The following is a 12,201-nucleotide window of genomic DNA, read 5'->3' on the forward strand; positions in this document are numbered from 1 at the left end:
CCAAGACACCAGCAGCTGGGGCTTTCAGATGGGGACACCCAAAACTCACAGGACTCCCAATATAGCTACAAGAGCAGGAGTAGTGTTATGAGCTTTCTGTCCCCTCCAGTGGCATAGCAACAAACTTGGGCACCCAGGGTAAAGCCCACAGCAGCAGCCCTCCCTTGCCCCATGCACAGCTGGTCTGAGAATGGTGCATACCCAGTGTGATGGGCATGGAGAAGCTCTGAGGGCCAGGAATTTGCTTGGTGCAGATTAACTCCTGTAGCCAGAGTTCATTTGTCAAGCTCCCAAGTCTCTACAGAGCAGATGTCAACTGAAAATGATTGGTTGGTTCTTTTTAAGTCTTGGCTTAGTTGGGGTGAATTTACATAGGAAGGTGAAAGATGCATTTTCAGCATCCCTTTCTCTGAACTGCAGAAGGGTTGGAGCCTTCCAACAAAATGACTGGAAGATCTGTGTGGTACACTGTTTGTTTTTACCACCACATATTCCCTAATCTAATTCTTGGAAATAGCTGGACTGCTTCAACTGAAAGCTTCCCATTCCCTTCCCTCCTTTCTGCCCCCTCCCCTCCTGCAAAAAAAAAAAAAAAAGTCCATAGTGCAATGGAAATTTTTAGCCACACCCCTTCTTTTCTCTAAGTGATTTGTTTGCCAAAGTTATGCCTCTGCCAGAAACAGACAAAGAACAGAAAAGGTTGCATTTCCTGCAAAATCAGTCACTTTCAGGCCTAAGAGACGACAATGCAGAATGCCTTCACACTACATGCTTGATCACTTCCCAGTAGAATCCACTGTCTCTTAGGACCCTCTTGCTGTGTCCAAGCTACCATTACCAGCTCCTTACCATCTCACTCAGAGCTCCCTTGTGGCCATTGTAGTTTAAATCCTGTCCAGTCCTTTGACCTCTGCATTTCTGTTTGTGGAAGGATCAACATGATGCAAGATGTTAAAGTCTAAAATCCCTACAGTAAAATCAACTCTCCTCACCCCTGACCTGGATCTTTTCCAGATTTTGAAGTGTTTCTGGTTTTAATTCTAAAGCCAAAACTTTTAAAAATAAAATATCTGCCTGGCTGACAAGGAACAGTCATTAGTGGCAACTGATGAGAGTCTTGTGACATTACATACAGCTGCAGCTCAAGACTTTCCAAAGTGTCTGATAAATGGAGTGGTTCCTTGGGTGAATTTGATATCTTTTATTAGACCAACCCAAATGGTTGGAGAATAGTTATTAAGCAAGCTTTCGGGTTCAAAAACCCTTCGTCAGGCTAAGGAAGCTTCAGCAGTTGCTGTGTGCTCTTCCTGGATGGAATGATAAATGGAGTGTAAGATACATTGTATACAGGCTCTATCCAATGCTTATTAAATTCAATAGAAAGACTGTATTGGTTTCAAGGATGGTTGGACCAGATACCAAGCAGTATAGAAACAGCTGTTCCCTTTGAAACAAAGCTGTCTTAGGCATCATTGTTCTTCACCCTAATGAGTAGTTCCATCCCAGCTGATGACCCTTCCATTTCCCAGGGACATTTGTGAGCCTGGATCCACTATGATGTCAATACAACCTTCCAGATTCTTTAGAGAACAAAGCTGTCAGCATGTGGGAAGTACCACTGCCCCTGCTAACATCACTCACAAGTTCTGTGCTAGATTTGTTGAGTGGTTGGTTGCTGTTTTCCCAACCCAGTGGCTAGGAGAGACACCTCTGCCATTTGTCAGAGGAAAGGGTTTTAGTGCTGACTGATGTTTGTCCCTTTGTGTGTACTATTAATGATGATGGAAGTTGGAGACTGGTAAGGACTACTGCCTAATGGGTTCCCTCTTTGTCAGTCCAGAGTACTGACTGACCCAGGTGTGAGAGCACATGCAATGAATTGAGCAAGGAACATGGACCTGAATGCCCCTAAGCCTTTATTTTGTGATGCTGTAGTAGTTTGAAAGCCAAAGCCCTTAATTCTGTGGCTGAGTCCTTCTCCAGCAGTAGGTTGCCTTTCCTGTATCCCACAAAGAGCACAGATGCGGGAGTAGGCACATCTGAATGACTGTCATTCTGCACTGCCACTCCTGAGATGCCCTGCCACTCCTGGAGCAGTCCTCAGCTCCCCTGCCGTTTTAGTACTTTACAACCTTTTTGTGAGCATTAGAAAAGATGTTTCCTTTCAGGTAGGCACATAAGCTTATATTCCTACTTGCTGCCATCTGCCTTTTGCTCAGGCTGTTTGCACTGAGTTGTGGCCAGAGACCAACCCTCCGCAGTCACCACTGTAAGAGCGTATTTTGCCTGCCTGTGTTTCCAAACTGAGAAGGGGGTGGTAGACAGCAGGCTGCCAAAGGATTTTTGGGAAGGCCCACCATAGAAGGATTGTTCTCTATAAGAAAAAGCAGGGCCAGTGAGGAGTCAGTGCCACCAGGAATCCCAATGTGACCTTCCTTCCCAGCAGCCAAAGTCTTCCTACCTCCTTAGCACATCCCAAAGAAAGGCTGAAAACTGGCCATAATGGAAGCAAAGCCACCTGGGGTTTTGCTCTTTGCCTTGGAGGTTTAATCTTGTGAATGTGGGAGGCCAGAAGGCCCAACCAGTCCAGCAGCACTTGCTTTCATATCCAGCCCCATTCTGAAGCACAGAATACTCTTCAAAAAACTCTTGCTATTTTTGAAGATGCTTCTTAATAACTTCTCTCCATGTCCCAAAGGATCTGCCTTCCCAGCTTCTCAGTTTCAATTATTATTAATTTGGCCATGGAGGATTCCACAGAAATAGCTGTTCCCTTTTTTCTCAAAACCATGACAGCTGGAGTCCAAGTCAAGAAGAGGTCTCATCTATGCTTTCATTTTCAAGAAGAAAGATTTTCTCTCATCTTTGGCTTTCCAGAGGTCACAGAACAGCTTCAGGAATTCTCTGTCTGGTCCCAGGATGAAAGCCCACCCTTGCTGTAGCTAATGTCTGAACTGGGGAGATGGGACACTGAGGGTGGGAAAATGTAGAGACTCAAATACTTCTGACCCAGCTGAGCTGATTTTGGAAAATGCTGAAACACTGCACAGTCAACCAGGCATGAAAAATACTGCTTGGAACAAACAGCCAGGAGGGATTTAGGCTTTAGGATGAGCCTGGATTTTGTTCCTATCTTGTTCTCTGTCTTGAATCTGTTTGTGAGAAATTCCCCTGGATACCTCTGCAAAAGCTCCTCTAACTGGAAGTGATTAGGCTGCCCCAGATTAAATGTTTACATGGAGCGGAGCCAAGGCCATATTTTCTCTTCTGGGGCAGAGCTAGGCTTTGAGCAGTCTGTCTTTATTAATTGACCTCCTCTGTGTGTTTGGGCTGCTGCTGCCTTTGCTGCTGGTGGCCAGTGCTCACTGCCTGTTGCTGCTCTGCAGTTCTCGGTGGTGCCTCTCCTGCTTTCCTGCTGACTGCGGTTGAGAGAATATCAGGCAGAAAGAAGTGTGAAGTGGGCAGGACCCCAGAACCCTATGGGCAAATCCAGGCTGGTCATTTTGTAGTTGCATTGATCCGCCTTGGCTATAGGAAAAGTTTCCTTAAAGAGCTGGCTTCCTTGCTGGCCTTCAACTTTGCAGTTTCCTTTGGTAGCACTCCAAGATATTGGCAGCAGCTGAGGTATAAAATGAAGTCCATGTTCTCTTGTAGTGTGATCATCTCCAACACAGCACACATGAGGGTACGATGTTTGTGCTGGGGTGGGAGGCCTGGGGAAAACCCAAGTGCTATGAGAAATGGGGTTGGTGACAGAAGAGTTGGCATCCTGTTCTCCCTTTCTCGGTCCAGCGCCCCTCTGTGGTGTCAGCGGAGAAGGCACCTTCTGGAAATGGCTTCTTTGGGCATTTGTACACAAGTATGCTTTTAAAAGCGCCCAGCACTGCATCACATGCATTTGTATAAATGGTGAAATGTGTGTCAGCGCTGAGAAAACGGTGGCAGTGTGCTTTTGAACTAAAACACACACCAACATTTTCTGCACGCTGATGCACATTACAGCACTCATACAAATGCATGTGACACAGCACCAGTCGTGTGCTCTGCAGACTCAAATCACCGAGTCTGCTCCAATGCACTGGATTTCCAGCACATCAGAGCAGACAAAGGTACATGTATAAATGTCCTTTGAGGAGAGCAGTCATTGCTGCTGTGTGATGGACGGATGCTCTGTTGACCCTTCCCCCCCCACCCTGTGGTTCCATTTAACTGGGGGTTTCAGCCAGTAAGGGGGAGTGTGAAGCACTTTGGGATCAGCCTGACAGTTCTGTCTCCCCTGGTGCCGAGTTACTAGTGCACCACCCAGTTAATCGGTATTTCTAAAATTACATTTTTAACCAAAACCAGCTTATTTTTACATGAAGAGATGCCTCTTCTCCCCTGCCCTTGTAGACTGCTAAAAGGAATCACCACAAACTTAGTCCTGTCCTGTCATCACACTGATTTGTCCATGGTAACATCTTGGAGCCCAGCTAAAGAGCAGGATACTAACCAGGGTAATAGCAAGGAGAAGCTCACATTCAGCATGGCAGATGCAATGCAACAGGCCAGGGTTTGGGGGTTGGAAGATGAAGAAGCTTCTGTTGTGGTATGAAACCCATGTACTACCTGTTTAACACCCACCAGGCAAGATTTTGTCTTCCCGTGGAGGGATTTCTCTTCCCCTCCTTCCCATTTTAATATGCAATCATTATTTTCATTTTGGGCTGAGAAACCCTTATTGACCTCAGTGAGAATCAAAGGTTCATTTCAAAAGATGGAATATGCCTACATGGTATTATTCTGGGCCTACTCCTACTTGGAGGAGGGGGAATAAGTGCAGGATCACATTATACAAGATCACATGTCCAGCTCTTTGTGGATGCGGCTATGCTCAAAGCTTGGAAGTTTTGCAATAATCAGATGGTGTTTAATGAGACCAGCATTGTGCATTAAGCAAGCATATGACAACTCAAAAGTTTTAAGCAGGTGATGGAAGCTGTGGGAGCAGGCCACCTGGGGGTGTCTACATCTGATGTATATGCTCCTGCCTCCCCTGGAACATGCTAAGTGTGTATATTTTAAAATAGAGGGTGTTGACTCTGCATTCCCAGCATGTGCCTGGATCGGGTGAAGAGATGTCCATAAAGGGACAATTATGTGCTTTGGGGGATTAAGCAAGAATTGCTAGTCTCCTGCAGAGGATAAGCAATTGGTGTTGCACTGAACCTGTCCTTAATCCTTCCTTGGGCTGTGCTATTTCAGGCACAAGGTATTTAAAAGCACAGGAAGATTCGAGTGATTTATCCTTGCAGCTCTCATGGAGAAGATAGTGGCAAGGAATTGGAGGGAACCAGGGAACATGTCTGCTGTAGCTTGTAAGCACAGCAATAAATCTGAAATATGGCCATGAACCCAAGTGCTGGAATCTGTGGCTGGTTTTAGGGAAGCGTCAGCAATTCCTGTGACAGTGTTTGGCTTTTTTAAAATCTAAATTGTATTATGTCCAGGGATCCTGGTTTTCTCTGATAAAAAAAAATCACAAATTCTCTGACAAAAAATCACAAATTCTCTGATAAAAACCCGAAAATCCATTATTAAAATTAAGTCTCCTGCAGCCCCCCTAGCCCTGCTGGTGCCCCTCACTCACCCCCAAAGCCATCCCAACCCTGCTGGTGCCCCTCATTGCCCCCACATCAGCCCCCCCACTCATGCCTCTTGTCCTCACCCACAGCCCTGCCCCCCAGCTCTGCTGGAGGGGGCCTAGCTGCCAGGGCTATGGGGCCAGGGACCCAAGTCTGCAGCTCCCTGCCCCAACAGCAGGCAGCTGCAGCAGAAGCAGCATGGAGCTGGCTCCCCTACTGCTCTGCCTGCTTGGGTGGGGTGGAGCTGGTTCCTGGCCCCCCAAGCCCTCCCAGTGCCCCCAGCCATGACCCGCAATCCCCAGCCCTGCCAGAGGGGCCCCCAGCAAGCTCCACTTATCTCAGGGTCCAGGAGCGAAGAGTGAAGGTGAGCTGAGCGGAGCTGTGGCTGACTGAGAGTCTCAGGCCCTGCCCTTCCCCCTCACCCTTCCCCTCCAGGCAGGGCGGGGGTTTCCTACCCTGTTTGCAAACAGCTCTTGCAGGCTGGAGCTCAACCAGCCTGCAGAGCTGTTTGGAAAAGCAGGGAATCTGCAGGTTTCTCTGCTAAAAGGAGAAATTCGCATTTTCTATGATAAAAAGGTGAAATCCATGGTTTTCTCTGTTTTTCTGTGGGAAACAGAAAACCAGTATCCCTGAATTTATGTCACGTTTAAAAGAACATTTCTTAGTTGGTTGGAAACCACAAGGGCTTTCTCTAAAAGCAGCCTTTCCCTGTAATTTAGCTCCTGGGTATTCTGCTCCTGACATCAGATTTTGTATAGTGGTGCTTAAGACACAGACACCCAGACATGGTTTAGGAGTTAGGGCAAGAAGTCAGGGCCAGAACTTGGCTCTGTCACTGAATATCTGCAGGACTGTCAGCAAAGTCCTTTGGTCTCTGCATCTCAGTCCCCAATCTGTAAAATGACTGTAATAACTCCCCACACCTCCCCCTAGGTCAACTTCATTGGTATGTTAGTATAAAAGTACTTTTAACACACAGCACCTTTCTCTAAGGAGGCCCCAGAAGTATTGCAAACACTTGCTAATAGAGGTACATAGATCATTTTGTTTCTGTTTTACAGACAGGCAAACAGAGGCACAGAAGGATTGACTTGACCAAAACCACACAGGACTTTATGGCAGAGCCAGGTCTGGGAACGGGGTTTCCTGTCTCCCAGTTTCTGTCCAGGAGAGCATGCTTTTCCTAACTTTACATGAGCCACATCCGCTGGGACATCCCAGCATGTGGAGTCATTACAGGAGCAAGGCTTCCTGACAAAGAAGAGCCTTCAGCTACTTGTGGCAGGCATTGTGTCCTTCCCATTCTCTTTGCCTGTGATCTGTGTCATATCTACTATGGGCAAAGATTGATGCACACGTGTGCATCTTAAACAGTGGCCTCATGACTTCCTGAGTTGATTGGGGGGGGGGGGGAAGAGGGGAATTTCTTTATATTAAGACATGGGATAGACAGAGCTTTCAGCATAGATTTAATCCTGGGGCTTTTCAATCCCTGCTACCTTTCCAAAAGTCTACAGGGAAGATAAAGGGTTGTAGATAACAAAGACCAAATAGCAGTCCATGTATATATGTAGGTACATACATACCTCTGCTCCCTGATGCCCACAGGGGACCGTTTACACAGACATTCCCCAAGTCAAATGAAATGTTCTCCTCTCCTAGTTGTCTCCTGATTGTAGCTGAGCTGATGGCTACTGGCTAGCTCTCAGAGTAACTCAGCTTGATTTAAGCACACAAGTTAAGATAACATTCATAGGAAATACCAGGCTGATGTCTTTTTACAGACAGAACATTCCTTAGTGCAGATCTGGATCCACATTCACAATGACTGACGTGAAACAAGTCTCTATAGGCCTGGTCCTTGCGAGAGATTGAGGTTCGAGGCAATTTCCTTCTCTGGTTTCAGGCTTACACTTTCCCAGGATAGCAGTGCATGCATGCGTGTGAGTTTGTCTGTGCATCTGCCCCAACTCTATAATGGCAAAGTCCCCAGGGCAGGTCTGGTTGTGGTGACATGAAGTTGCTTCTGTTGACAAAGCCTATTTCATTGAGCCCCTAATAGAAGCAATATGGGCCAATGCTGCATCCTCAGCAGGCAGCAGCTTTCTAATCCCTGTTTTAAGCCAAGCTCGATAACGACTGGGCTACTGCTATGGCTCAACTGTGAACTAGCACTGAAACACCTCAGTCCTGGGCCAACAGCTGTGGTCTGAAGAATGCCTGGGAAATGCTGTACAGTGATTCTGGCAAGCATAGGTGATGCTTAAATGTTGCCTGGGGGGGCACAATTCCACACTGCTGCTGCCCCTGCTGCTGCCGGGCATTGGGCCTGGCTGGGATGCAGCCCCATGCTCCCCTCATTGACACAAAAATCATGTTGCCACTGCTGCCTTCCCCACTGCTGCTGGGCCCTAGCTCTGGCCAGGCTGCAGCCCTGTGCCTTGCACCCTGCTGTTGGCTCAGAAATCTGGGGCAGGGGGGTGCATGTGCCCCCCAAAATGTGTTGGCACTGGTGGCAGGAAGTGGGGTTATCAGCTACTTTGCTTCATGTTCCTGACTGGCCAGCAAAGGAACAGTTCAAAACCTGGCACAGCTTTACCAGCTCTTGGAGGACATGACGTGTGTGTGTGTTGCGGGGGGTGGGGTAATCTTGTTAGTCCTAAAGCCCCAGAACCATAGGTGAGAATAATTAAAAACAGGACCCCGCTACTTTCCAGAGTCAAAATCTAGAAGAGAAATAAAAGAATATCCAGCACTTTTTTCATTTTTTGGAAAATCTATGGTTTCAAAACCATTTTAGCTGTCAGTTTTTAGGGGCCTGACTTGTGATGTTTGACCCTTTGGGATTAGCCAATGCTGAACACTGTGGTGATCAGTCTGCTACCAAGAGCACATAGAGGGAGTGGTATGGGGTGCAGTACTGAGAAGAACTTGGTTTCTGAACTTGGCTACCATGCAAGGAAGGCCTGATCCTTTCATTCCTTTCATCTGAGAAGAGTAAGGGGCTTTTGAATCATTCTGCAGCTCATGGCGTAAGGGTTTAAACTCATGCTGGAGGAAAGAGAGCCTCTGGACTGACGGTCTGGGCCCTGTTCTATCTCTGAGTATGTGATCTTGGGCAGGTCTTAGAATTCCTCTTTAGGTGTAAGTTTCCCTGGAACCCCGGGGCATTGTAAGGGCAGATTCATCAGGGTTAAGAAGATATTACACTACTGGAAGTCCCAGGAAATCCTGTAAAAATAGCTGTGGATGCCCAAGGTTGTAGTGAGTGGGTTTTGGAACAGATGTTTGAGTACACTTAATCACTCCCAGGCTTGGGTGGTATACTGGAAGGGGCTTAACATGAGCTTTTAATTGGGATCCAGTCTTTGATTGATCCTGCTTGTCCTGAGTAGCTTCACTCTGCCAATGAGGGTATGCTAATGAAGTTGCCCTTGAATTTCCAGTGCCAAGGTGCTCGCATCCAGTGCAGTTTGCTTCACAGCCACCTGTATCTCCCCCTCATACTGAATGCATTTGTGTGTGCCTTTTAATGCACAGCTTTAGTGCAGGGTTAGCAGGCAGGCAGCCTCCACACTGAAGCACACTTGTGCCCCAGCCAGCTGGGGCAGCATCTACATGTGCAGTACTGCAGAGTTTTTTTACCTTGTAGCAGGATAGTACTTATATTTACATGTACTATCCTGCTGTGGCGTAAATTAGTTTACTCCAGCCTAATAGGGGCAGACATGTAGATTCCAAGGTGTTTACTATGCAGCTAATTAGTCAACTGCGCAGTAAATGTCTCGTGTAGATGCGCCCACTGTCAATGAACTTAGCTTCAATACAGTGATGCCACTTTAGACGCTAGTAAAGATTTCAAGGCTATGTTAAGTCTGCTCTGCTCTCATGGTAGCTTTCTCATTTGAAGTAGCTCTCTGGTCTCCTTTCCAGTGTTTCATGAATCACACCCTTGCTGTGTTGTACAAACTGTTAGTGAATTCCGTGGATTGTTCTCTGACTGGTTCTCTGGCTCAAGTAACTCTGTGTGCCATTTCCTTCTGCAGGCCTCAGATTGTCCTTCACTTGTTTCTGTCTGTCAAGCATTAACTCCTTTCTGGCTCCACTGACTTCCCCTTGTTTTGTGTAGTTCCACTGCTGGTTTGGGCACTCAGCTACAGACTCCTCTCTCCACCTCGCATGCCCATTGTGGCCTCTTTGCAGTACAAGGATTTCACAGGGGCTGCTCAGTGCTCTCCTGGCTGGGTTGGTTTTTTTTAATGCTGTTTTCTCTCCCTGTCACAGAGACATCCTGAAACATGGTGGCTCGGCTGTGGATGCTGCAATTGCTGCGTTGATCTGCTCCTCTGTTTTAAACCCCCAGAGTTCGGGTCTGGGGGGCGGGGTCATATTTACCATCTACAATGCCACCACAGGTATGGTGAGGCCCTGCCTCTTCTCCAGTGCTTTTCACAAAACACTTCCTGCTCTCCTGTGGCTTCTGTTTCCCTGCTGGTGAAGCCAGTGCTGCTTAAGGAGCCTTTTTCTTATATATTTCATTCTAAAAGTGCACTCCTTTTTCCCAGACCAAATGATCCATGCTAGTAGAGGTGTCAGACATCTCTTCCCTTACAAGGCAGTGGTGGGAACATTGCAAGGAGTCACAGAGAAAGTGTAGGAAGGAAGAAATTATGGATTAAAGAATTAGAAAGTACCCAAAAAACCAAACCTGCATCTGACAGTCTAGCAATTGAAAGTTTGAGCAAACCCTGACTTGGATGGATCCTGGGTTACCTGAGATGCTGCATCTGTAGTATTCTTGGCTAGTGCAGGTGAGATCAGAAGAAAAGCATGACTGTGAGCCCTGTTGTGACTGCTGAGGGATGAATGTGGCTGTCCATGTTTGGTATGTTTTCTTAGCTAAGCCTAATGCTTTACTGCTTTTCTTTCACATACCACTGGCAAGGGCTTCCAGTTGGGCATGCTACATCAAGTCATGTGGTTGTAGTACACAACCATCAATCCTTCTGGTTCATGGTGTATGCATGACAGGTCACCAGGGCTTTTGATGCATATACGTAGGTAGTATGGAGGAGTGAAGGCTTCCCAGACCTTCCATCCCCCCTTTAGGCCATTGAGACAGAATCCAAAGTCCAGACCAAGTCCAGATAGTCGGTGCCTCAATCATTGTAGGTAGTTGAGTTTGGCTTCTAGCTCAGTTTTGTGTTCCTGTTCATGTTTTTAATCACTTTGGTTTCCAGAAGTACCTTAGCTGCCAAAAGAACAAAGCCTTTAAAAATTACTAATTGCACAGGAAGTTTTAAAAATAAATTCACATTCAGTAACAGCCTGGAAATACTCGGATTTGGCTAACCTGAGTATTAACCTGCCAGTTGTGTTGGCAGAACTTTTCACTTGAACCATGGCCCACTAATTTAGTCTTATCTACAAAACCTGCATTTGCTGGCATAATTAACATCATTCTGAGCAGTGTTAGCCCCTTGCAAGTAGAGGTCTATTGACACGGTGGATATGTATGCTCCATACCAATGTAGACAGCCTTCTGGCTCATATCCACAATGCAGCATTCATTTTAGGTTCGGGCACTGTGCTAAAGCATGTTTAACCTTTCTTATCTTTCCTGTTACTGGTGGGAGCATCCCTTAAGTTGCTACATGAAAAGGGCTGATAGGCTCTCTGTTGCAAGTCATCTTTGCAGCAATCTGGTCTGCTCTAAGATAGGATTTGTGCATGCATCTGCCCAATGTTAGGTGGTTGCCAGTAGTCATACTGATCTCATGGGCATGAGGTACCAAAGCAACAGTGAGGGTATTGGGTTTGCAGGGACTTGTATGAACAAAACACACAGTGGGTAATGAGAGAGTTTGTGGTCTCTGACTCTTCTCTTGTGGGTAGGGGATTATCTGGTCTTTGAGTTCTACTGAATGATGAGTTCCAGATTGTTCTAGATTGGTTGGAGCCTTTTTCTAAAATAAGGATAATCTGGCTTCTGAGGAAGAAAGGTGGAAGGTAGAGGTGAAATAGGACCCAAGGGTTGTCCCCAGGCTGCACTGTGGAAAATATTCAGAATTACAACATTCAGTTCCTTGAATCTAAACATCTTGGGTTTTATCTCACTGTTCAGAAATGTTATAGAGTAATTAGAGAGCACTTCAATAACCACAGAATTCCCAGCCACCTGCTCAGGCAGACTTTGCCTCTCTCTGCACTGACAAACAGTAGAGAGACCACTGGAGGGAGGGATGCCGATGTGTGACTCCAGGGTTTTCAAAGCTTCTTGCATTCTTTCCAACCCACTTCAAAGACTGTGCAACCAAACACCATTACCTACATATCATGGATTGTGATGGTGGGACTCTGACCCAAGGGCCCAGGCGTGTGGGATATACTGTTTTGAAGCTTAGGAGGAAAACAAGAAGGGGCTTCTTCTGTAAATACCAAAGTATCTGCAAGGTTTGGCTTTGGAAACACACCACAGCATATGGGCCAATGAGCCTCCACCCCTTGCCAGCTCTCTCATGTACATCATGCATGTCATCTGTATGCCTTCTGCTCTACAAATGTAACTTGTGAGACC

General features: G+C 46.6%; 1 protein-coding gene across 3 annotated transcripts in view; it reads left to right on the top strand.

The window, feature by feature from the left end:
- GGT5 (gamma-glutamyltransferase 5) overlaps positions 1-12,201 on the top strand; it is a 30,553-nt gene that overhangs the window by 5,283 nt on the left and 13,069 nt on the right. For all 3 annotated transcript variants that reach the window (XM_019493717.2, XM_006267702.4, XM_059713514.1), the window contains exon 2: positions 9,909-10,039. In XM_019493717.2, coding sequence (XP_019349262.2) covers positions 9,909-10,039 — 131 coding nt within the window. The remainder of the gene's footprint in view (positions 1-9,908; positions 10,040-12,201) is intronic.

The sequence above is a fragment of the Alligator mississippiensis genome, chromosome 10, assembly GCF_030867095.1.
Source record: "Alligator mississippiensis isolate rAllMis1 chromosome 10, rAllMis1, whole genome shotgun sequence".
Classification (NCBI taxonomy): Eukaryota; Metazoa; Chordata; order Crocodylia; family Alligatoridae; genus Alligator; species Alligator mississippiensis.